Source organism: Ptychodera flava, chromosome 7, assembly GCF_041260155.1.
Source record: "Ptychodera flava strain L36383 chromosome 7, AS_Pfla_20210202, whole genome shotgun sequence".
NCBI lineage: Eukaryota > Metazoa > Hemichordata > Enteropneusta > Ptychoderidae > Ptychodera > Ptychodera flava.
The window spans coordinates 27,452,272-27,478,466 of record NC_091934.1 but is presented as its reverse complement, the minus strand read 5'-3'; the positions used below and the strand labels follow the sequence as shown (position 1 = coordinate 27,478,466).

The 26,195-nt window shown below is 36.1% G+C and overlaps 1 protein-coding gene across 6 annotated transcripts in view; it reads left to right on the top strand.

Annotated features, from left to right (window-relative positions):
• The window catches only part of LOC139137142 (phospholipid-transporting ATPase ABCA3-like), a 68,629-nt gene that overhangs the window by 18,333 nt on the left and 24,101 nt on the right, over nt 1–26,195 (top strand). For 3 of the 6 annotated variants that reach the window (XR_011553327.1, XM_070705103.1, XM_070705104.1), the window contains exons 9-23: nt 2,937–3,047; nt 3,984–4,127; nt 5,060–5,268; nt 6,048–6,248; nt 9,080–9,200; nt 12,438–12,473; nt 13,434–13,529; nt 14,063–14,347; nt 14,687–14,805; nt 15,409–15,555; nt 16,476–16,565; nt 18,710–18,894; nt 19,036–19,308; nt 23,617–23,903; nt 25,766–25,921. Coding sequence is in view for 4 of the 6 variants with exons in the window: in XM_070705103.1 (XP_070561204.1) it covers nt 2,937–3,047; nt 3,984–4,127; nt 5,060–5,268; nt 6,048–6,248; nt 9,080–9,200; nt 12,438–12,473; nt 13,434–13,529; nt 14,063–14,347; nt 14,687–14,805; nt 15,409–15,555; nt 16,476–16,565; nt 18,710–18,894; nt 19,036–19,308; nt 23,617–23,903; nt 25,766–25,921 (2,460 nt within the window). In the remaining 2 variants the exon portion in view is untranslated. The remainder of the gene's footprint in view (nt 1–2,936; nt 3,048–3,983; nt 4,128–5,059; nt 5,269–6,047; nt 6,249–9,079; nt 9,201–12,437; nt 12,474–13,433; nt 13,530–14,062; nt 14,348–14,686; nt 14,806–15,408; nt 15,556–16,475; nt 16,566–18,709; nt 18,895–19,035; nt 19,309–23,616; nt 23,904–25,765; nt 25,922–26,195) is intronic. The other 3 variants (XR_011553328.1, XM_070705105.1, XM_070705106.1) reach the window with 1 other exon arrangement.

Here is a 26,195-nt window from a genome sequence, read left to right as displayed (position 1 = left end):
CACTTGCGGTGACTTCTCTTACGTTTGTTCGAATGATGGTGAAATTTGCATATTTGTATTTTTGGGGCATTTTTTTGTGTTTTTGGTAAAAAATCTTCTTCTCTGAAACCGCTTGTCCGATTGCTTTGAAATTTGATATGCAGTTTACTTAGGGTGACTTCAGTCAGATTTCTTCAAATCGTGGTGAAATTTGCATATTTGTATTTTTAAGGCAATTTTTGTCATTTTTGGTAAAAAAATCTTTAAAAATCTTCCTCTTCAGAACTACCAGTCAGATAGATTTGATATTTGGTACATATGTCCCTAGGTGATCTCTAGATCTATTTCAGATTGTTCAAATTGTGCAGAAAATATGCAAATTTGCATTTTTAAGGCAATTTTTGCGATTTTTGGTCAAAAAATGTATTTCTCGAAAAGTACTGGTCTGATAGTTTTGAATTTGGCATACAGGTTTCTATAGATGAACTAAGTAATATATATTTAATTTCTGATGAAATCTGTAATTTTGTATTTTGGGGCAATTTTTGCCACTTTTGGTCAAAAAATGTGTATTTCCAAAACTACTCATCTGATAGCTTTGCAATTTGGTATACTGGTTCCTACAGATCACCTTAATAATATTTATTGAAATTATGATGAAATCTGCAATTTTGTAATTTTGGGGCAATTTTTGCCATTTTTGGTCAAAAAATGTGTTTCTCAAAACGTACTGGTCTGATAGCATTGAAATTTGGTATACAGGTTTCTACAGATGAGCTAAGTAATATATATTGAATTTCTGATGAAATCTGTAATTTTGTATTTTTGGGGCAATGTTTGCCAATTTTGGTCAAAAAATGTGTATTTTCAAAACTACTCATCTGATAGCTTTGAAATTTGGTATAGAGGTTTCTATAGATGAACTAAATAATATTTATTGAAATTATGATGAAATCTGCAATTTTGTATTTTTGGGTCAATTTTTTCTATTTTTGGTTAAAAAATGTGCTTCTCAAAAAGTACTGTTCAACAGCTTTGAAATTTGGTATACAGGTTCTATAGATGAACTAAATTTGATCTTTTGAAATTATGATGAAATCTGCAAATTTTATTTTGGGGGGCAATTGATGCCATTTTTGGTTAGAAAATTTTATTCTCAAAAAACTACTCATCAGATAGCTTTGGTTGACATGTTCTTAGGGATGATCCAATGTGATATATTCAAAGTACAATGAAATCTTCTATTGTGTATTTTTGCAGCTATTTTAGCCACTTTTTTCTGGCCACTGCATTGAGCTATCAAAGATTTCCACCTTCTTCATCAACATGTGTCAAAATAGTTATTCTCTACATAAACACAGCGGAGCTATATCGGCCGCTAGGTCGCTAGTTAGTCCCCACGGACACCGTCCGGGGGGACTTATAGGTTTGGTCATGTCCGTGCGTGCGTCCGTGCGTGCGTGCGTGCGTCCGTCCGTGCGTGCGTCCGTCCGTTCACGCAGATATCTCTGAGATGCCTGGAGCGATTTCATTCAAACTTGATAGAAGGATTACTTCATATGGCATACAGATGCACGTCAATTTGTTTTGTGATACGATCCAATATGGCCGCCAGGCGGCCATTTTATTACGATTTTTTCATGTACAGAGCCATAACTCAGGCATGTTCCAACCGATTTTATTCAAAGTTGGTACAAGGACATTGACCAATGTCATACAGATGCACGTCAATTTGTTTTGTGATACGATCCAATATGGCCGCCAGGCAGCCATTTTATTACGATTTTTTCATGTACAGAGCCATTACTCAGGCATGTTTCAACGGATTTTATTCAGAGTTGGTACAAGGACATTGACCAATGTCATAGATATGCACATCAATTTGTTTTGTGATACGATCCAATATGGCCGCCAGGCGGCCATTTTATTACGATTTTTTCATGTACAGAGCCATTACTCAGGCATGTTTTGACCGATTTTATTCAGAGTTGGTACAAGGACATTGACCAATGTCATAGATATGCACATCAATTTGTTTTGTGATACGATTCAATATGGCCGCCAGGTGGCCATTTTATTACGATTTTTTCATGTACAGCCATAACTCAGGCACGTTTCAACCGATTTTATTCAAAGTTGGTACAAGCTTATTGACAAATGTCATAGCTGTGCACGGCAATTTGTTTTGTAATACGATCCAATATGGCCGCTGTGCGGCCATTTTATTACGATTTTTCATGTACAGAGCCATAACTCAGGCATATCTCAACCGATTTTATTCAAAGTTGGTACAAGGACATTGACCTATGTCATACATATGCACGTCAATCTGTTTTGTGATACGATCCAATATGGCCGCCAGGCGGCCATTTTATTACGATTTTTTCATGTACAGAGCCATTTCTCAGGCATATCCGCATGTTTTGACCAATTTTATTCAAAGTTGGTACAAGGACATCGACCAATGTCATAGCTATGCACATCAATTTGTTTTGTGATGCGATCCAATATGGCCGCTGTGCGACCATTTTATTACGATTTTTTTCATGTCCTGAACCATAACTCAGACATGTATCAAGCGAATTCATTCAAAAGTATTTTTATCACAGACCTAATGAAGAGGACTCTATCCTCTTTGAGGACCTGTAATCAAAGTACCGATTAACAAGTGGGACTGTGTCATCAACGATGACTTGTTCTTTTTATATTTGACTAACTACAATTGTCCCTGTCAGTGTAACAAAGTCATTTCATTATGTTTTGCCAACTGAAAACATTCTCTTAGTTAATACTATAATGACAAAGATCGTCAATACGCTGTGTTATAGAAAACTTCATACTACACTAGAACAGATGATGAAATCATCAAATTCTGTATACATATTAAAGCATGTTTTGTGTGTTCATAATATGGCCATATAACATAATTGTGTATGTATGTATATTTTTGGCTGCAGAAGTTTCCGTTTCCTTCACAAACACAAGACCCGTTTCTGGAGCTGGTTAAACTGATAATGCCCATACTGTTTTGTGTGGCGTTCATCTACACGGCAGGGATAATTGTGAAGGTAAGGTATTTAAAACCATTCCAGTATCTTTGTTCCGTCGGCAAATAACTGTTTCTTCTCAAAATCATGATGGAATGCTTTGTGGTTCGCGCCTCAAAAGTGAAAGACTCAAGCATTTGCTCAAACTCTCATCAAGCAAACCTTCAATCAATGTTATTCAACAAATCAAAAATGAAATTCGAGAGTCACTGTCCAAATTTGGGTACCATGGAAACAAGTTGCCAAATTTTGTACCGATATTTGAAATTCAAAGTGGTCAGCATCCCTGTATTAACTACTAAGCCCATGAAAAGTTTGTTCACCCCATAAGCTTCAAAATGAGCCCTCACAATAAAATATTTTAAAAGTTGGAAAGTCTGAATATCTGTCCTCAAGGCACATTCCACCGTAACTTATTATCCCTTGGTTAACAACTGTATATTAACTGTGAGAAAAGTACATTTGTCAATAATAGTATTCATATTGTTAATGTACATGGTACAGTGTGTTTGAGAGACTAGTACTTGGTATTTCAATAGGAAGGAGAACAAGACAATGCATTTGTTTTACAGAGCAAAAGTAATGAAAGTATTTTCAAATTGAGTCTGGACAGGGCTTAAGGACAATTCGACTGTTAATGTTTCCAGCTTTCATGCATATTTTGCTCTAGGATATTTAACGTGTATTTTTTTTACAAAATCAACATTGAAAATCAGCAGTCACTGTGCTTAAATGTTTTGATTTTAGAATCAAGTTGCTTCTAAGTGTTTGGTTTCCAAGCCATTATGAGTTTGCAACTCTCGCGAAAGCAAGGAAGGACAGCTTAAATTCCTCTGTATGTACAAACTTAGATCACATAACTGGAGACTTACAAGAGAAACTGTGAGTCCCAAATCTTTTCAGGGGGAATATCCCCTGTCTTCATAATTAAATATCGATCTTCATTGCTTATTTCAGGAACTGGTTCTGGAGAAACATGATCGTCTGAAAGAAAGCATGAAGATGATGGGAATGACCAATGAAGTTCACTGGTTGGCATGGTTTACCAAGAGCTTCGTCTTCTCGGTCATCATAGTCGGATGCATCGTTGTGGTTCTCAAGGTGAGTGGAATTATGGGAAAAGAGAAGCTGATCTCTATCAGTAAATCTGCAATGTTGGTTTGTGTCATATACACATTGCATCGGCTTATGTTGTTTGCATGTATGTCAGTATTCTAGATTATTACATGTCTTATCATCAAATATTGCATGCCCCATAGGATTCAATGGTAACCTATTGATGATATTATTACGTGTCTTATCATTGAATGTTGCAAGCCCCATAGGATTCAATGGTAACCTGTCAATGATATTATTACATATCTTATCATTGAATGTTGCATGCCCCATTGGATTCAATGGTAACCTGTCAATGATATTATTACATGTCTTATCACTGAATGTTGCATGCCCCATAAGATTCAATGGTAACCTGTCAATGATATTATTACATATCTTATCATTGAATGTTGCATGCCCCATTGGATTCAATGGTAACCTTAGGATGACATAGTCATCATTTGACTGAAAGTGACCTGGGAGTATTTTAAACGTGACAACTTATGGATTTAAAACCTATCAAATTGCTTGCTTTACTTAGGAATTAGGGTTTCTACTACATGAAAGTAAAATTGGATAAATTGTGTAACAGTCAATATAGGTATATATCAATGCACCATTTGATTATGATATTTGTTCTTTTTTTCAACGGAATTTTCTCTATCATGGAAATAATGCATATGATGGTCACTTGCAAATAAACCCGAAAATTTGGAGTGAAAACTATGTAACAAAAGCATGTAAAGAACACATTATAGCCCAAATCCTTCATGATATTGGGTAAATGATCAGCTGCCCTAGTTTGGGACATTATTAACTTATTCCACATTGATTAATTGTATTTCTATTTTTTATTGGTTATTTTATCTTTAATTTATCTCTCATATTCTTGTACGCTTTGTCAAAGAATTTTTTTCTCCATTTTTCTCAAACAGTTTGCCAATATCTATCCCAAAAGTGACGCATCATTGATTTTGGTGTTCTTCCTGCTGTGGTTGTCTTCAGCCATTACATGGAACTTTGCCGTGGCGACATGTCTTTCCAGACCCAAGCTGGCTGTGCCGGCTGGCATGGTGCTGTGGTTTCTCAACTTCTTTCCTGTCTTCTTCATCAATACTGGGAGCATCTACTCCACAATGACCTGGTACGTATCATTGTGTAAGATAGTTCTTAATCAAAGTGTTTTTCATAATCTTTACTAAGAAATATAAGTTGACTTGTCAGGCTGGAATCAATTGAATCACAAGATCTTTTATACAATCCTGTAAAGTCCCTCAAACTCAAAGTCTCATGGAAAGTTCTGGAAAAGACTTTGAAAATGATATCGAGTTTTGGAAAGTACAGGAAAATTGCTAATCCACCCTCGAATTTTGAAAAATCACCAAATGATCGATGATACTGTAAAATGATATGTAAAATGATATATGAAAGTGATATATAGTAAAACAGGATTCCTCCAAGAATGTTATTTTTGACCAAAAAATCCAAGAAAATTGCTTAACAAATCCTTGAAAGTTCTTGAATTTGAAGTGACTTTTGAGTATGTCAAACATAAACCACTCACTCATGCTCGTCGAATAACTCTACGAAATCTGCAAGAATAAAAACACAACAAATGACAAATAACATACAGTAGCTTCACAAGAAGTCATGACGGAATAGCATGTGCCTTGAAAGTGAAAGACAAACTTTTGCTCAAACTTTCCCCAAGGAATCTTTCAACCATTCTTGCACAAAACTAAGAATAAAAATTGACTGTCACCATGCAAATTTTAATACTTGAGAAACAAATTACCATGAAAGTCAAGAGCTTTAAAATGAGCCCCCACACATGGTATAGCAGAAAAAAAATTGTAAAAGTTTGAAAGTCTGAATATCTGTCCCCGAGGTGCGTTCTACCTTAATTTTGGCATTCCCATGCAGGTCACAGAAAGCATCAGCATGTCTACTGTGCAACACATGCATGGGGATTGGTATAAACCTGATCGCAGCCAGGGAAGTGGAAGGTGTTGGCGCTCAGTGGAGTAACATAGCCCTGCCAGTCTCCATTGATGACGACTTCACTCTCGCTGCAGTCTTTGGATTCTTTGTTGTGGACCTTGTCGTCTACACAATCATAGCTTGGTGAGTTTTGTGAGTCACAGAAATTTGACTTTGACATGAAGAAAACAAAGGTCTGTTCAGTTTTATGACATTACATTCTGGTAGAAGTCACTTTTGAGTGACTTAAGGTGGTTGGAAAGGCTAGAGCGTCAGTTATAAATTTCAACAAAACTATTAAAATATAAAAGTAGTCACATTCTCTGTGGAATAAAAAAAACAGACATTTGGGCACAAAGGCATTGCAGAGTTATAGCCTGTTAAAACTTCTGAAAAACTGACCAAATAAGAAGAAGTTGGGGAGTCCTTAGTGTATTAACTATGGTAGAGGTCCCCTAGCTTTTAATAAAATGTTTGAAAAGGGAAAGTCATTATTTGCTGTTTTTCAGGAAAGTTTGACAAGGTGGTGCTGGCATTCAGAGTGAGTGACTGCTATTGCAAATGCAATTTTAGATTCTTTGAGTGTCAAAGAGGTGTCAACAGTGAGATTAACCAAAAAAAAATGCTCTATGACTTCAAAAGAGGGGTGCAAATATGGCTTGTTTTCAACATTTTTGACAGAATAACAGTTTTCCTACATAATTGTATACCAATTTAATCCAACTTTGAAATGAGATATGGACATGGAATTTTTACAGACTATTAACAAGGTTACAGATAAGATTTGTACGGCACAATTTTCCTGTATTTGAAGTACTTTTGAATAATAACATTTTGAAATGAGATATTGACATGGAATTTTTACAGACTATTAACAAGGTTACAGATAAGATTTGTACGGCACAATTTTCCTGTATTTGAAGTACTTTTTGAATAATAACATTTTGAAATTTGAAAGAATTTTTAATAATTTTTTGATATATAAACCCATGTAAAATCATAAAAACAAATTTTATTTACAAATCCTGCCGTACAAATCTTACAATAAATAGTGTCAACATAATTATAACTAATTTGGTAATATTAATACTATCCAATTATTATGAAATTCAAATATGTAAAAAAAATATGAAAAATTAAATTTTAATATTTACTGGTGTCATATTTCAAAATCATGGCTCCAAATATACAATTTTTATATTCTTTGGAGAAAATATTAACTAAGGGAGTTATCCTGAAAATTTGAACTAAATATCTTGATTCTAACACTTGAAACTTGACATAAACTCTGAGAAAAGAATTGGTGCAAAAATAGCCTTTCCAACCACCTTAAGATGTCAAAACAGGTCAACATGATACCCTGTATAATCAATGCTAAACAACACAACCAATTCAAGACAACATAAATTTCTAGACCAACCAACATATGGTACACTTTTTTATGTTTGCCTGAAATTCTTCCTCTTTGTGACTTTCCTAGCTTTCCATTGTGTTTGACTTTTCCTAATCCATTTTGTTTCATTGCATTCCACTCCATTTTATCCCCATCCATTCAAATCTTATCAATTTTGTTCCTCCTCATTCCATTCCATTCACATTCATTCAAAGCCATGCAATTCCATTATATTCCATTCTACCTGGCATCAATTTTATCATCTTCCCCAAATTCTGCACAATTTTTTAGCTCCGCTGTCAGCGACGCGGAGCTTATCAAATAGGTTGATTTTCCGTCGTCGTCCATCGTCGTCGTCTGTCGTGGTCCGTCAACAATTGCCTTCTCCTCTGAAACCGCAAGTCCAATTGCTTTGAAATTTTATATGCAGTTCACTCGGGGTGACCTCACTTAAGTTTATTCAAATGGTGGTGAAATTTGCATATTTGTAATTTTGGGGCATTTTTTGGTGTTTTTGGTAAAAACTCTTCTTCTCTGAAACTGCTTGTCCGATTGCTTTGAAATTTGATATGCAGTTTACTTAGGGTGACTTCAGTCAGATTTGTTCAAATCATGGCGAAATTTGCATATTTGTATTTTTAAGGCAATTTTTGTCATTTTTGATAAAAAAATCTTTAAAAATCTTCTTCAAAACTACTCATCTGATAGCTTTGACTTTTGGTACATATGTCCCTAGGGATGATCTTTTTCAGATTTGTTCAAATTGTGCAGAAATATGCAAATTTGCATTTTTAAGGAAATTTTTGCCATTTTTGGTCAAAAAATGTATTTCTCAAAAAGTACTGGTTTGACAGTTTTGAAATTTAATATACAGATTTCTATAGATGAACTAAGTAATATATATTGAATTTCTGATGAAATCTGCAATTTCCATTTTTGGGGCAATTTTTGCCATTTTTGGTCAAAAAATGTGTATTTCCAAAATTACTCTTTTGATAGCTTTGAAATTCGGTATACAGGTTTCTATAGATGAACTAAATGATGAAATCTGCAATTTTGAATTTTTGGGGCAATTTTTTCCATTTTTGGTCAAAAAATGTGTTTCTCAAAAAGAAGTGGTCTAACAGCTTTTGAAATTTGGTATGCAGGTTTCTATAGATGAACTAAATTTGATCTTTTGAAATTACGATGAAATCTGCAATTTTTATTTTTGGGGGCAATTGTTGCCATTTTTGGTAAGAAAATCTTATTCTCAAAAAACTACTCATCAGATAGCTTTGGTTGACATGTTCTTAGGGATGATACGATATGATATATTCAAAGTATGATGAAATCTTCAATTGTGTATTTTTGCAGCTATTTTAGCCACTTTTTTCTGGCCACTGCATTGAGCTATCTAAGATTTCCACCTCTTCATCAACATGTGTCAAAAATAGTTATTCTCTACATATACACAGCGGAGCTATATTGGCCGCTAGGTCGCTTGTTTAATGTACCTGGTACCAAACCATTTTGTTGAAAGTGACCATTGAGATTTAGTTTGCCTGTTCACTTTGCTTGTATATTTTTCTATCCAAAACAGGCAAGTTGAAGCAATATTTCCAGGAAAGTATGGTGTTCCGAAACCATTTTACTTTTCCTGTATGCCATCTTACTGGTGTCCATCAATGAGGAAAGAACCTAATAGAGTTAGTTCTCAAGAGGTATTTATCAATTCTTGGACTATTATCTTTTAATGACTCATGTATAAGTACTATGTGCCTCAAAAATGGAAGATTTTGAACTGAAAAGAACTTTAAAAATTTGATTCCGAATATCTGTCCCCAGCGTGCATTCCACTGTCATTGCTCACATTGTCTTACATATCTTATGTGAAAGCGAGAATATCATGGATAAATCCTGAGAATGCTGAACAAAACATTTCTAATGCTCTCACAAAGCTTCTTTTAGGGGCAATGAATAATTAAAACACATGCACAGGAAACGTAACTTCCGGTTCTGTGTTTAGGGGGAGGGGATATGGCTGTATTTCGATTACCATGCACAAAAATCACACTCAATGTTTTCCTTTCGCAACATCTCTCTAAATGTTTTAACGTATCGCAAAATATCACGCTATATTGTTTGGTGTGTACCAGGTCAGTTTTTACGGCACCGGGCACTACACAAGCATTCTTTTGACTAGCTGTGGAAACGCAGCTATCTGTTGGCGGGGTAGCGGGCATCGCTATGTGGGTCAAAGGTCAACCCCGCCACGGATAGCTGCGGGCCAACTGCCAGCGAAAGTGGGTCTATTACGACGACACAACATGTATTGGAACTTTGAACGGCAAAATAAACCAAAGTGAGCGTAATTCAATAAAATGACCTATACCTGCCTGAACTCTGATAATTGCTCATTCCCTAACTCCTTTTGTGAACAAAATTTCTGGTTCGTTTACGTAATTCGGCTGATTTTCCAAGGAGTACTCAAGATTTTCACTCCAGCAGTGAACTTTGACTTCTATTGATATGCTAATAAGGACATTACTCGTTCGAACATGAATAGCAGTCTATGATAACGCCATAAAAGGAAAGCTACTTAAATATTCATGAGTTAACTTATTATAGCCAATCAGTGAACTGCTTTTGGACGCTCTGTAGCAATTTTACATATATCTCCAGAAAGGTCTTTCTGTCGATCATGTTGATTGATGGAAAATGGCACAATCTATTTCTATGCATGCTTTGACCATCGATCTTGAAGCTCACCGCTGATTTTGATAATCAACCTCTGCATTCAGGCTCTATGCGGTCTGAAAGACGTGCTACCGCCCGTTTTAGCGCAAACAACCATGGTAACTATCAACTATAAGGTTAAAAGTCACCTTGGTCATTGGTCAGCCTCAGCGTTTCTGCAGAACGCAAGTAGGGCGTACGATCGAGAGGTACAATGTGTAGGCAGTGACAATAATCGTTGATCATTGGATTAATAATGTTTTATGTCATGGTTTAACAGTATTAAATCGTAGGTTTAAAGTTTTTTTTAATGGAAAGCAAAACACGATGTACCACACTATGCACATGTGCAGCCGATGTCATCGTGTAGTTAGCATTGAAGCAAGGAGGTAGCTCCATGGTTACGATGGTGGAAGTTTGCAAGCATCATGCTCATGAATGACATAGACATCGCTTTCAAATAATAACTTTGGCAGGACCTAGAAAATATGAGAACACTGTCGTCTTATCATATAACCATACTCCTACTGGCCGAGTTCGCCTACTGGCGGACTTCTCCAGCTGGTCGAGCTCGTAACTGGCTAAGCTCGTAACTGTCCGACCTCTCTTGTATTCGATCCCCCCAGTTGTATGTGCGAGAGACTACTTCCATCACTCCAGTTTTATGTAGTCTTTTCATGAGTTTCTGGGATTTTTTGTCTGTTCCTGTCATCCGATGTCCAGTCATCATAGCTCAAGCGTGGTTACTCTACCAGCTGCCAGCCATGCCACGGCAACTCCACAAAACCATGAACATGCTGCTATATGCTTTTACCACGCCTACAGTATGCATTACGCTGCTGCTGTCCAACGGTGAACAAGCATGACGATGCATGATTTGCCCACGGGAGCTGTGCTACACATTTGTCATTTACTGGGCGATATATTATCATAATCTAAGTTGAAAACATCAAAAAAGACTTGATATCACATTATACATGAGAAACTTGATTGAAATTTTACATAGTAACCACTTCTTAGTAAGGATTTATCGACGTTCGCAACCCGGAAGTAACTACTGTGAATTTACTACGCGTAGTATATACGATCTCTGATTGGTCAGAACGACATGAATATTATGATGCAGACTCATCTGTGCAGACATACTATATTCTTGTAGCTAAATACTTTGTACTGGACCGTGCAGTACAAAGTATTTAGCTACAAGGACATGAATATTAATATTTTATTCAAATTTGCCAGCTCCTTGTATGGCGCGACGGCCAGTCAGATCCTTATTAGCATATCAATAGAAGTCAAAGTTCGCTGCTGGAGTGAAAATCTTAAGTACTCCTTGGAAAATCAGCCGAATTACGTAAATGAACCAGAAATTTTGTTCACAAAAGGAGTTAGGGAATGAGCAATAATCAGAGTTCAGGCAGGTATAGGTCATTTTATTGAATTACGCTCACTTTGGTTTATTTTGCCGTTCAAAGTTCCGATACATGTTGTGTCGTCGTAATAGACCCACTTTCGCTGGCAGTTGGCCCGCAGCTATCCGTGGCGGGGTTGACCTTTGACCTGCATAGCGATGCCCACTACCCCGCCAACAGGTAGCTGCGTTTCCACAGCTATCTTTTGACATACATGTGAATCAGTGCACGAGTAACATAACGTAACAATCAGTTTGGATACACTGTTTCATTTCATTCTATTGGTTGTGTCATTGTTGAGTTGGTGCTGAACAGAGATTGATTTTAGAGGGAGTATGGAGGGATGGTGGGTAGCGTATGTGTAATTTCATAGCGATGTAATTACCGATTGTTGGTATGCAGATACAGAATGAGGCTTGGTTGGATTTTCACACTTCCAAACTTTCCTTTAGGGGAGGGGGAGGAAGGGGTTTGAGGACAAATGCAATTAGTTTAGTTTACCATTCGCATCTTTTAATTATTCACAGCCCCCCTAGGTGAACAGGGATTTACCTTGACATTAGAAGAAAGTGTCTAGTTTTTGTCTTGCAGAATTCAGCAAATTTTGAAACGGCGACACATCTAAGTGATAAAAAGAATGAATGTTGTATACGACCAAATCTTACGATTTCATGTTGTGATAACTAATGCATATTCATTACATGCAAATATCTCATCATTATTCACAAAAATGTTTCAGAAAGCTGCCATGGATAAAAGGATGCTTACACAATAACTACAATACTGTCACTTTTCTTTTCCACCATCAAGAACATTCACAAAGCAGCTACTTCAGCTAACCCATCAGTAAGTGCTGCTTGCAGTTTTTCCTTTGTGTGTCAAATTGGTTCACTATTAGCTGTCAGTCATCACAAAATGCCATTTTCAGCACTTACTGCTCCCATCTTATTATTTTCTGTAAGATTTTAAGTTTCAGCATCAAAGGAGACTTGAGTGTTTTTCATACTTTTTCCCTTTGTAAGTTTATTTATATTACACATTAATTATCCTAATTTATTTTTAATATATAGAAATCCATGTTTGTAAATTTTCATAACCCTTCACCCCTGTTCAAAAGTTTACATGTCTAACAGTATCTCTGTTGTATCATAATTTGGTGGTGATAGGTTAACCCTTTGCACCCTGACCCCCTGGTGACCTATGACATCATGCAGACAATTCTGTCTGAGCAGGGTTCAAAGGGTTAAAATACAGTAAGCGAACCAGTAGTCGGTTATATCAGAATAAGTTAAGAATGTTTTTTCTTTTCCGACACCAATAACATTCATAAACCAGCTGGTTCATCTAAACCATCAGTAAGTTCTGCTTGCAATTGTCCATTGTGTATCAAAAATGTTAACTATTAGCTGTCTGCCAGTCATCACAAAATGCCATGCTCAGCACCTACTGCACTCGTATATTTTATTTTCTGAATGATTTTATTTTTTCAGGATCAAAGAAGACAGAACTATTCATTTGAATTGTTCATATTTTTTTTAATATTTTTATATGTTTTATTTACAATATACACATGATTTTCTGTATAGTACATATTTTCCTTTTATTTCAAAATACAGACCTCCACATTTCTAAACCCTTCACCCCTACTTACAGTTTACGTGTCCTGCAGTTTCCCTGGTAGTGGTACGTTGTATCATAGTTTGGTGGTTTGATTGACTAAAATACAATACGTTATTGAATAATTCAGTTTGATTGGTTGGTTACATCAGGGACTTATGAATATTCATATCTTTCCCCTTCGTGCAGGATGTCCAGGACAGAGATTATGCTAGAAACCATGAAGCAGAACCTAATGGTATGAATGCTGGTATCAGCATTACAAATCTAAAGAAAGTGTATAGTGTGAGTACCATCTAAGAATTTGCTCTGTAGCTACTGATTAACAGCTTACAATCCCCCCTCTCACACACACACAGTCACAATGCCTTAGGGTGCTGTACCATCTTCATCTCTATGTCTGGAGGTCGTTCACACTTTAACAAAACTGAAAAGTATTGTATGCTGTTCTTTCAGCAAATAAAATTTCAGTTATTGTAGTATATGTTGCTAAAATTTCTCCAATATCACTGATTTAATATCAGTTCGTAATCATCATCATCATCATCAGTGAAATACAGTGTGTTATACAAGTTCGATGAAAATGAAGTTAAGAAAATATCCACATCATAGTTTTTGCCACTTCTATATCATATAAATAAATCCCTTTTCATACCAGCAAATTGGAGAACTGATACTGAATTTAAAAAGCACCAAGGAAGGAACATAAAAAACCCAGTAATCTTCAGGGAACAGTATCTTAAGACAGAATATACCATTTCAGCTACGTGACAGTTATTTCTAATTTCTGTGTCATTATTTCTACATATTAATCATAGAGCTTCTCAACTGGATCCAAACTAGCTGTAGACAATCTAAGTCTCAACATGTATGAGGGACAGATTACATCACTACTGGGTCATAATGGAGCTGGCAAAACAACCACCATGTCAATTTTAACCGGATTATTTCCACCGACATCCGGAACAGCCTCGGTCAATGGATACAGTATACTGACTGATATAGACAAAGTCCGCTATAGCCTTGGTTTGTGTCCGCAGCACAATGTCTTGTTTGATAGGCTTACAGTCAAAGAACATCTGGAATTTTTTGTGTCTCTGAAGGTAAATATCATTGTATGGACAGAAACATAGAAAACTGACTCTTGTAACGTTCAAGAGTAGATGTAAAGAACCATTCAGTGGTCAGTTAATTTTTGTCTTAAGATGACCAATGTTGAAGTTAGTGTAATGATAGTAATATGATGTAAAGTGAACTAAGTGTAAAAATGGCGTCATCTAACCCATCTACTATGAGAGTGTCATGTTCTTGCTTTGGTTGTACAAAAATGTGAAATAAAGTGGTGGAAAGATGTTGACAACTGTTAATCTCCTATCAAACCCTTTCCATGTGAGTTAATGAAATTCTTGGATTGGTATATTTTATCATGTTTCAATGTACAGGGAAAGAGTGGAAGTGAAGCTAGGAGGCAAGTAGAGGATATGATTAGAGACTTGAACCTGACTGAAAAGACCAATGAACAGTCCCAGAAACTATCTGGAGGAATGAAAAGAAAATTGAGGTCAGAATTCGTCTGATTGCACTGCATTGAACAATTTGATTGCCATGGTTCCAAATCATTTGATCAAAAGACAATTTGCATCGAAATACAAGTGGCATGCTGTTCACGTATAAAAGGCTTATCATATCAATGTACCTCACTGTCTTTAGGAACATTATAGGAATAGAGGAAACCATGAATCTGAAAGGAGGCGTTACAAACAAAACCATGTGCGCAAACAGACATAAATAATCACATGTGTTTCTACATATGGGTTTTGTTTGTACCACCATCATAATTACCTCTTTGGGACACTGTCTCTGTGGAACACTGCACATACTTTCTATTTTGGAGTAGGACCATTTTACAGCCATTTGGCATTTCATGTGAGCATAATCTCAACAAACCAAAGTCGCATCCTACTGCTAGTGTCTGTGGAGTTTTGTCATGGTGTAAACTGGAACAGAAAGTGAAAAAATTGAGGCAAAATTTTATAAAATGATCAATTGATACATTGTGAAATCATGATTGGTCCTACATTCGGTATTTTGACCGCACAATGAGACAGTTTACATCCCTATTCTGATGAATTCCAATGTTGTCCTCCTTCAAATCTTTTCACAGCTGTGGCATTGCCCTGGTCGGAGATTCCAAAATTGTCATCTTGGACGAACCGACGTCGGGCATGGATCCGTATTCCAGGAGAGGAACCTGGGATCTGCTACTGAAACACAAACAAGGCAGAACAATTTTACTGACAACACACTTCATGTAAGCAAATGATTACTTTTTTATAACTTATACTTGCTACTTGTAAAGGAGTGCTGCTATTTTCATCAAGTCCATCTAGTAGTACATTTTATCTGGGCCAGCAGAAAGGTAGGAGAAAGCATATCTCTGTTTTATAAATACATATTGTATTATACATTAAGGCCCCCTCAAAAAAAATTAGTTTCTGGTCACCATGTACGTCATTTCAGAACTTGTATGTCTTGGGGGGGGGGGTTACATACTCATCAGTACAGCTATGTTTGATATCCCTGTTGGCATGTCCAAAAATGCTAAAAAGAAAACAGAAGTATTATGAAGCCAGTGATGAAAGACAATAACTGTTGCATCAAGAGTCCAAACCAGCATTTTTAGGAATTAAAAAAAGAAAACCATGTTGCCAGATCACTTTTGCTGAATCTCAAAGACCAAAATGTTTTTTGACCTTAGTATTCTGTGCTGTTGTTAGCAATTATATTACCATGCCCTGTATGTCACATTTTGATTGGTCGAGCTGAACCATGTGACTGACGACAAATACATGAAAATTGCTGAAAAAGTCCTTTAAATCCTTGGATTTTATGTGACTTTGAGTGTATGGACCCTGATTTTGATAAGGAGTTGTTGATAGGCATTGATGTAACTGTCAACACCCCTAATGACCCAGAAGATCTTGAAAGATGTTTGAATTTTATGCCTGAAAAAAAAACAACACTTTTTGAACAATAACATCCCACTAGTACATGTCAAACAATTGAGATTATGTAACCAATGATTGCTGTTATTTCCAGAAGTTGCAGCAAAAACCAATACTATCCATCCTGCAAAGTAATATTATAAGTTGTAGTTACATCAATACACACCAATTGAATAGGCAACTTGTAAAGAATACCATGATTTGAATTTTTTCATGTTTATTTTAGGGATGAGGCAGACTTTCTAGGAGATCGCATCGCTATCATGGCCAATGGTCAACTTGTCTGCAGCGGAAGTTCCCTTTTCTTGAAGAACAGGTGGGAAATCATTCTCTTTTTTCTTTCATCTCTTCAAACAGAACATTTGAAGTTTATGCTCACTTTTTCAAAGTAATTGTACATTGCAACCTATTTAAAGATTCATGAATTCTTCATGAATTCTTCATGATTCATGACTGTTTGAACATTTTTAGCTACTATAGACTATAGTCTATAGAAGCTATTGGGATGGGTATCCGTCCGGCGTCCGTCGTCAGTCTGTATGTATGTATGTATGTATGTATGTATGTATGTATGTATGTATGTATGTCCGTTTGTGAGGCGTCCGTCCACTCAAATATCTTGAGAACCGCAGTACTTACTGATTTGATATTTGTTGTGTAGATGAAAAATATGATTTTGAGAAACTATTTTTTTAATTTTTTGATATTGTTGAAAATAGGCAAATTAATGCCAAAAAAGGTGTTTTTGGTAAAAAATCTTCTTCTTCATAACCGCTGGTCAGACAGCTTTGTTATTTGGTATACAGGTCCCTAGGGATAACCCAACTTAGATTTGTTCAAATTGTGATGAATATGTATTTTTAAGGATTTTTTTTGTCATTTTTGGTCAAAGTTTGACTTACATTGTATGTAATTCTTGTACTGTAAAAACCCTATCAATTCACCCAGAAAAAAATAATTAATATGATTTTAAATAATTGAATTAATTAGGAAATCATCAAAGCCAAAATAATTTTAGTGTGGAATTATCAGAAAGTTAAACTTTTTTGACAGTTCATAGTGAATTGAGGATTAAAACATGTAAAGGCAACTTTCCTGAATCCCAACTTTGATATATTCTGAACCACCATTTATGTTATCTAAAAGAAATTGCTCATAATAGTTTGTCATGATAGGGTGGTCAAATAAATAGAGATAGAGAAAATTCTAATTTCCATACATGGTTGACTGGGAAGGATAATAAGATTACTTTTGGAGCAAAAAAATAGAGTGGTCAATTAAAAGAGTGGTCAAAGTGATAGGGTTTTTATGGTAAAGCTGGGCTGTAAGATTCCTCATTTGCTATTTATAGCAATTATGCAATCTGTGTAAACAGTGCAATGAAAGTGTAACATGATTCCTTATAATGCTTTTGATGACCTTGAACTTCTTAAGTTTCAAACATTTGTCTCTTTAGTGTGCTTTCTCTGAGTACGTACAGTCTCAACTTATTCAACAGAACTTACTTTCAATGTTAATTTGAAAGTTAAAATGTGCTTAGTTAATAGGATGAAACTACTGATATTAAAAGATAACCAGCTCAAGATTTTTTATAACCTGACAGATATGCTGTTTTTTTATGACGTAAATCTTGATTTAAGCAAGTCTTGTTTACTTTAATTAGAATGTAATTAACTCTCGTTTATTGCTATTGTAGACTAATATAGTCTGATGAAATATGCAAATCTGTATTTTACGGAATTTTTTTCCATTTTTGGTCAGGCCATCCTGAAATGAGCTATCAAAGATATCCACCTTCATCAATACATGTGTCACAAAAGGTTATTCTCTACATAACACAGCAGAGCTCTGTCAACTGTTGAGTCGCTTGTTTTTTCAAAACCGCTGGTCAGACAGCTTTAATATTTGGTTTACTTGTCCCTAGGATGACCTTAGTGAGATAATTTCATACAGTCAGGAAATACTTAATTTTGTATCCATGTCTATAGTAGCTTCAGGGACTTTGGCCCTATGTTTTCACTAAGGTCATGTTCCCTTTCTATGTGTAATATTTTTTTTTGCTCTGCGGTCAAGCCTGCATTATTTTTTTTGCTCTGCGGTCAAGCCTGCATTATCATCTCAATGTGTTAGCAAAATGTACAGACATCCTTTACCTATGCAACATTAATCTTTTGAGTGCTGTAATTTTTGTCCCACCAAAATTTCAGTACAACATTTTATCAATTTGTATGATTTTTTCTGTGATTTTTCTGATAATTTTGGACCAAAGGGACATCACATTTCATTGGCTAGAGCTTTTTATCAAAATTGTGGCAAAATCTGAAAAAATTTACTTGGGTATATTTTATGTAGGTGACAGAAATTGACTTTGTCGTTCAAAGGGTTAATCATATAGGAGTTTGGTTGGTGTGATTAATAAGAGACTTGAAAAATTTGGTGTCTATGTTCACCTGATCACAGATTTGGAGTTGGTTATCACATGACTTTGGTGAAGACACCAGAGTGTAAGAAGGAATCCCTCGACAAGTTGATCAAGAATGAAGTACCTGACGCTGAGTGTACTAGTGATGTTGGCAGGGAACTGTCCTACACTCTGCCCAAAGAATCTACCGCAAAGTTCAAAGACATGTTCCAAACATTGGAAGGTAAATATGGTTGTGATGATAATGATGATGATGATGAGGAGAGAGAGAGAGAGAGAGAGAGAGAGAGAGAGAGAGAGAGAGAGAGAGAGGGGCACTTTTTGACAGAAGTCTGTGTGAAATCAAGGATTTTTCTTTTCACAGGGAGTATGTCTAACTTTGGGATAGATAGCTATGGCATCTCTGTGACGACCATGGAAGAAGTTTTCATGAAGGTCGGAGAAGGCGCAGCAGATGTGGAAGAGAACGGAGACATTGTTGATGACAGAACTGAGGCAGGATTGTCAGGAAACGATGGGAATGGACAGAAATCGAGAAACGGAGCGATGGATTCTGATCAGAGGGATGGAAAGGCGACTCCATTGGGAGCTGGTCGTGTTGATGATGTGACTGTCGATATGCAAGAAACAGACCAAGGTATACAAAAAAGCATTTTTTGCACAACGATTATTTTAATTTGCTCAAGTTTGTCCAATTTTGGACTTGAAGTCACATATGAATTAGGCTTTTTAAGGAAAGAAAGCTTGTCAAGTTTTCATTCATTACATGCCATCTAATGGGCTTAGATTCTGTATTTGATACCCTGAAATGATGAGTATCTTTTCATATTACATTGTGTGTGAGTTTGTTGTACAGAATTTACCAAATATACCCTGTGAATAAGTTGTAAAAACATTTGATAGGATAGTTTGGAAAGGAAATTGAAGTTTTGGCGTATCTTTGAATGTGTCATGAGGGCAGGACGGAGTCAGTGCAGAATGTGAGATCAAGTTCACATTTGAGAAGTGTCAATTCTTTACAAGTTAACTGGAGTACTAGCATTTCTCTTTGTGCATGATTTAATCCGTTGTATGATATTTTGACAGATAGTTAAGTTAATTAAGTTACTGATTTATGTTAGTGTGGATATAGGCATTTACTCCATAGGTAATATTCAAATTGTGATTTTCAATTTGTAAAAGATTTGCTTATATGTCAATTATTGAATAATAACTGAACAGATGTTGCAATTCCTGCTTGAAAAAACAAATTTCAACTTTTGTTTCATGAGGCCAAAAAGAATTGTTTCTAGTCCTTGACATTCAGCAAAAGTGATACGGTGATTCAGTTTTCTTTTTTTTCCTTTTTTTTCTTTCTTTTTTTATTCCTAAAAGTGCTGGTTTGGCACTATTGATGCAACAGTTGTTGTCTTTTATCACTTGCTGCATAACACTTCCGTTTTCTACTAAGCATTTGTTGACATGCAAACAGGGATATCAAGAATAGCTGTACTGTTGATATGTAACCCCCCCCCCCCCCCAAAAAAAAAAAAAAAAAAAAAAAAAAAAAAAAAAGACATGACGTGCAGGTTCTGGTATGACTTGCACGGTGACCAGACAGAAATAAGTTTGGTCATGTGTGTGCATGCGTCTGTCCGTCTGTTCACGCAGATATCTTAGAGATACCTTAAGTGATTTCATTCAAACTTGGTACAAGGATTACTTTATATGTCATACAGATGCACGTTGATTTGTTTTGTGGTACGATCAAATATGGCTGCCAGGCGGCCATTTTATTACAATTTTTTTCATATACAGAGCCATTACTCAGGCATGTTTCAACCGATTTTATCGAAGTTGGTACAAGGACATTGACTAATGTCATAGATATGCACATCAATTTGTTTTATTATACGATCCAATATGGCTGCTGTACGGCCATTTTGTTTCTATTTTTTCATGTACAGAGCCATAAGTCAGGCATATCTCAACCAGTGTGCGAAATTAACGTCGGTCCGACGGTCCGAGACCGACAGATTTCTCGTCGGGCCAAAAGTTTTTAGCAACATGTCGGTCCTTATGACCGACTGGAATTTGGAATAAATGGTGAAAATTTCTCCATCAAGACCTGTAACAGACGCAGATGATGACTGACTCTGAATCATATGATTCAGACTCGAATGTCATGCACCTATCAATGTTTTCCACCGTGGGAGTGAGGGGCAACAAGGGATATTGATCGCACTTCGTGTCCTGGTAGTGGGGAATTCGATCTCTATGTTACGCCAGACCAGGGGGGATTGACAATGTCGCAACAAAGTAATTTTTGGTCTTGCGACTTTTTACATTTACGAAGAGTCTAATCCCTCCGATCGACGCGCAGAGCACGGTGCAGTTGATTACATTCAGATTAGTGTGAATTGCGTCCGTGCATGCAGATTCTAGCAATGGAATGCATTGATTTTGGTGCAACAATGTGACACAATATTACAATAATACTCGTCTAGTGAGTGTAAGCCTGGTAATGTTAGCATATCTGTGTCATATGATAACAACACCCAGAATCACTTCACTAATTCCACACTTTACATGTAAGTGCTTGGAATTTACATGTACACAAATGTACATGATACATCCCTTCATTTTATCAAACTGAATCCGTTTTCTTTGCTTTGATTTTCCATTGAAGCGTTCAAAACATCAGCGGTTCATAGAAGAGTTAAGACAAAAACCTACTACGAGAACAGTGCTGTTGACTAAAATAAACATATTTGGTTTTGAACATGGAGGTATTTTTTACCTCCATGGTTTTGAACTACGCCCAATACAAGGATAAGATGTTACACGACAGTCTATTAGTGTGCTACCTGCAGTCGACAGTCAAGTTCACGTTTAGATGTGTTTGTTTGTGGACCACTAGAACATCTTGCTTTTGTTCGTTGGTCTTCAACCAAAGTTCACAAGGCCGACTGTTACCACGATGTATCGTGATAACAAGTGTACATTTTATAAAACAGAGCGGCCTTATCATTAACAGTTTTGTTGAGTTGCACGATCCGTCGTGTATACTCTCAGAGGCCGAGAGTAGGGCTTCAAATTGTTTCGATGTATACCGTTTTACGACAGGCAGGAAAAACTCACCGTCATCCTGGACTGTATAGGCCTAAATGTTGCAAAAATTAAGTCTTTTAAGATTTTACGGTATCATTTACTGATCGTTTACTGATTTGACTCATTTACTGATGGTTTTCAGCAGTATCGAGTGTCTGTCAAACTTTTCAGAGTCATTTTAATAAGGGCGATGAGACCCATCACTCAGGCAAACATTTCGATCAGAAAATATGTGCCATTCATGTTGTCTGCAATTTCTATAACTGAGAAAAAGTTACGATACTTGTCCTTTTAATTAAAAGTATAACTTCATCTGTTTCTTCATGAATGCAACAGAGGTCATATTTAAGCATATTTATTTAAAATTTTGAAACTAATACATATGTCATATAAAAATACATACCAGGTATTTTCTCCCTTCTGTTTTACGTTACAATAAAAAAGTCGTAGTGATCAATGTTTGCATAAAAATTAATTCATACACTCCCCTTACTCATGACTGTTTTCAGGGTACTAAGTTATTCACTCACTCTTTTACGATTAGCTTATTTCTGAAGTGATTTTCAGCGCGCCAACCATTTTCAAATCACAATATCACATGCCGTGGTGTAGTGTACAATTGTACTCAGCAATGCAGAGAAAACATTCCCCATAGGAAGTCATGAGAGACAAACTTTCTTGTTTTCACCATCCACATGTAGCCAGTGCATGAGTCTGTATTCCCTGGCCCCTGGGTGTGTTTACATCATTTTATAGTCCGAGAGTGGGGGATTTGACATGGCCAGTAAAAATGTCAAATTCTCCTGTTACTCCCATAGTCCCCCCCCCCCCCCCCCCCGGTGGAGGAAAACATTGATAAATGTGTGCGCATGACAGATCCTGTCAGATTCCAGATCATGTAGATGAATATTTCATGATCATTCATTAACACTATTCTGCAATTTATGTGAACAATAGTCTTTTGTAGTGAATACTTGCTGACTCTATTGATAAAAGGACATGAAAAATTAAATATTACAACATTCAAAAGCATAGTATTGGTGGGGAAGTTGACTTTAACGGTCGTTAACAACTGCCTTTATTGAGGACCAGCAGTTTTCTGTCAGGACCTGAAGCTTTGGCTTGGTGCAGCTCCTTATGACCTGAAGCTATTTTCTCTTAATTTCGCACACTGATCTCAACCGATTTCATTCAAAGTTGGTACAACGACATTGACCTATGTCATACATATGCACATCAATTTGTTTTGTGATACGATCCAATATGGCCGCCAGGCGGCCATTTTATTACCATTTTTTTCATGTGCAGAGCCATAATTCAGGCATGTTTGGACCGATTTTATTCAAAGTTGGTACAAGGACATTGACCAATGTCATAGATATGCACGTCAATTGCAGTCTTCAGTTAATGGTTCTCACATTAATGTTTGTTGACATTGACTATTAATGTGGTGTTTGTCCTTCGTTTACTTTGGAAGTTGCGCCCTAGTCTATCAGTTTGTTCAGAGATCCATTAAATTGACAAAAACCTGCCCCTTTCAACAGTAAATTAATTTACTATACATGTGTCGATAATTGTAGGTTTAATTTCTGAATATGAAATCCTACGATGCATTCCCCTTGAAAAAATGCCACGTTGTATATTATACTCACTGTTGAATACAGGCAACGTGACTTTTTGAATAGCAAAGTCAATTGAAAAGGTGACTGTGTAGAGTTATGCTTCACAACAGTAACATGATGCAATGAGAACTTTTGTGACATTCTGAGAAACAAGACCTCTAGTCTACCATGTCTATATATTTCTGTCCATGCACACCATAGCACACTGACCATAAATTCCATCATCTTTCTAGGTCTTCTGACAGGGTGTGGGTTGCTATGGCAGCAGTTCAAGGCCATGTTCGTCAAGAAGTTCATCAACAGCAAGCGGGACAAGATGGCCATTATCACACAGGTCCTTCTGCCTCTGATCTTCATCATTGTGTCTCAAGTTGCGGCATTTTACAGCGCACCGCGACGACAAGATCCACCTAGACTTTTAGAGTTGTCCAATCTATATGATCCGACCTTTGGAAATTCCAAGGCATACATCGCAGATTTCAGACAGATGAACTTTTCTTCCGATGTACTGTCTTTAAAGGTAATTGTTAAAATCCTCTGGAGATTGAGAATCTTAAGTCATGCAGTATCATCATTAAACTGCAAATTACAAAGTAATAAAGTAATAACACGTACGCACATACGTACGTACATTTGTGAGGATGTCCATCCACTTAGATATTTTGAGATCTGCAGTACTTACAGACTTGATATTGTTGTGTAGATGCAAAATATAACTATGAGAAACTGTTTTTCGTTTTTTGATATTGTTGAAAATATGCAAATTAGCTTGAAAAAGGCGTTTTTGGTAAAAAATCTTCTTCTTTGATATTTGGTTTACAGGTCCCTAGGGATGACCTTGATTTGTTCAGGTTGTGATGGAATATTCGAGTTTGTATTTAAAGCAATTATTGTCGCTTTGGTCAAGAAATCTTTAAACATCTTCTTCAATCCTGCTGGTCAGACAGCTTTGATATTTGGGACATAGGCCCCTGGGGATGACCTATGTCAAATTTGTTCAAATTGTGTAGAAATATACAAATTTGTATTTTAACATAATTTTTGTCATTTTTGGTCAAACACTTTTTCACAAAAACCACCTGTCTTATAGCTTTGATATTTAGTATACGGGTTCATAGGGATGATCAAAATATGATGTATTCAAATTATGATAAATCTATAATTTTGTATTTTTAGGGCAATTTTTATTGCTATTTTTAGTCAAAAATTTGTTTATCAAAACTACTCAACTGATAACTTTTATATTTAGTATACAGATTCCTAGGGGCTATCTAAGTGTGATATATTTAAATTGGATAAAATCTTCAATTTTGTTCTTTTGGATTAATTTTTGCCATTTTTGGTCAAAGACTTTGTTGCTAAATTTGTTTCCTCGGGTTTATCTTAATGTGATATATTGAAATTATGATGAAATCTTCAATTTTGTATTTTGGCAGCTATTTTTGCCATTTTTGGTCAGGCCATCCTGAAATGAGCTACAAAGATATCCAGTTTTTTCACCAACATGTGCCATAACTGAACAGTATTTAGCAGTATCAAATTATTGCTGTAATGAAACATTGTCGCAGAAACCGCTTGTCTAACAGGTCTTTAACAATTCACAGATTTTTTGTCAAACTGCCTTTATAAGTGTCCACCTCTTGTAAGAGACACTTGGCAAAGACACCATAGGCATAGATAGCAGTTTGCTATCCTTGCTATTGATAAATGTCTTTGTATATATTGGTCTGTAAATATGAGCCATACTGAAACAATCTTCTACCATTGTCAAAGGACCTCCGCACTCACTATATCTTTACCTTCCATGTCTATAGTAGCCTCAGGGACATTGACCCTATGTGTAGACATCCAGTAATTTGCAATGGGATGTGATACAATATTGTCAAATTTACTTTGTTGTTGTTGTCAATGCTTTTTTTCTCTTTCCCTGTCTTATATTAGTTTTATAACTATTTTTTTGAAATGTTGCTATTTTATTATTATTTTCATCATTGTTTTACCATATTGCATATTATTATTAATCTTGTCAAGGACATTACATTATAAAGAAAGGCGTTTTGTGATTAAGTTTCATAACCTGAACAGGTATGCCTGTACCTTTACTGCAGTCATGTATGACTGCAGCTTAAGGAAACTATGAGTTAATATGTGACCATGTCACTGTTGTGATCTCTCCAAGCCTGGTAATCAATCTCAAAATGCATGTATTCCTGACACTGTTCTTACTCAACTTTTATAGCAAAAGTCACAATAAAAGCAACAAAGTTTTGATAGATGCTGAAATTCCGATGGTTAATATGGCATAAAATGCATTCACTAAGTTGTACTAGCAGAAAACTCTTAGTTGCATGTGTTACTGTTTTGTCTTCTGTTCATTGGTAGGTTGCAGCGGATTTCTTACCAACCATCAAAGTGGACAGTATTGATGTGACAGATGATGTCTGGACAATATTCAATGACTCCAAGGCAATGCCAGAGTACCCAGCCAAGTGCTGTGACTACCCCCAGCAAGTGATAAACCAACAGTGCATGGGATATGTAAGAAATTATCATTTTTGCAAATCTTACCCATTTTTGGTCGAATTTTTTAGCATTGGTCAAATTGCTGGTGTACCTATAGTTTCAAAGGAGTTATAGTAATTTACACGTGTGCCATGGTGTAATGGTATGTTTGTATTGTTCTTGTATGTTGCTGGACCGCCATATTTCTCTGTAGGGGTGGAGGAGTACAACGGGTCTTCCCATTCCAGAAATTCAGTCCACCAATGTTAGTGAATCAAAGTTCATCTTACAAATTTCCTGAAGACCTAAT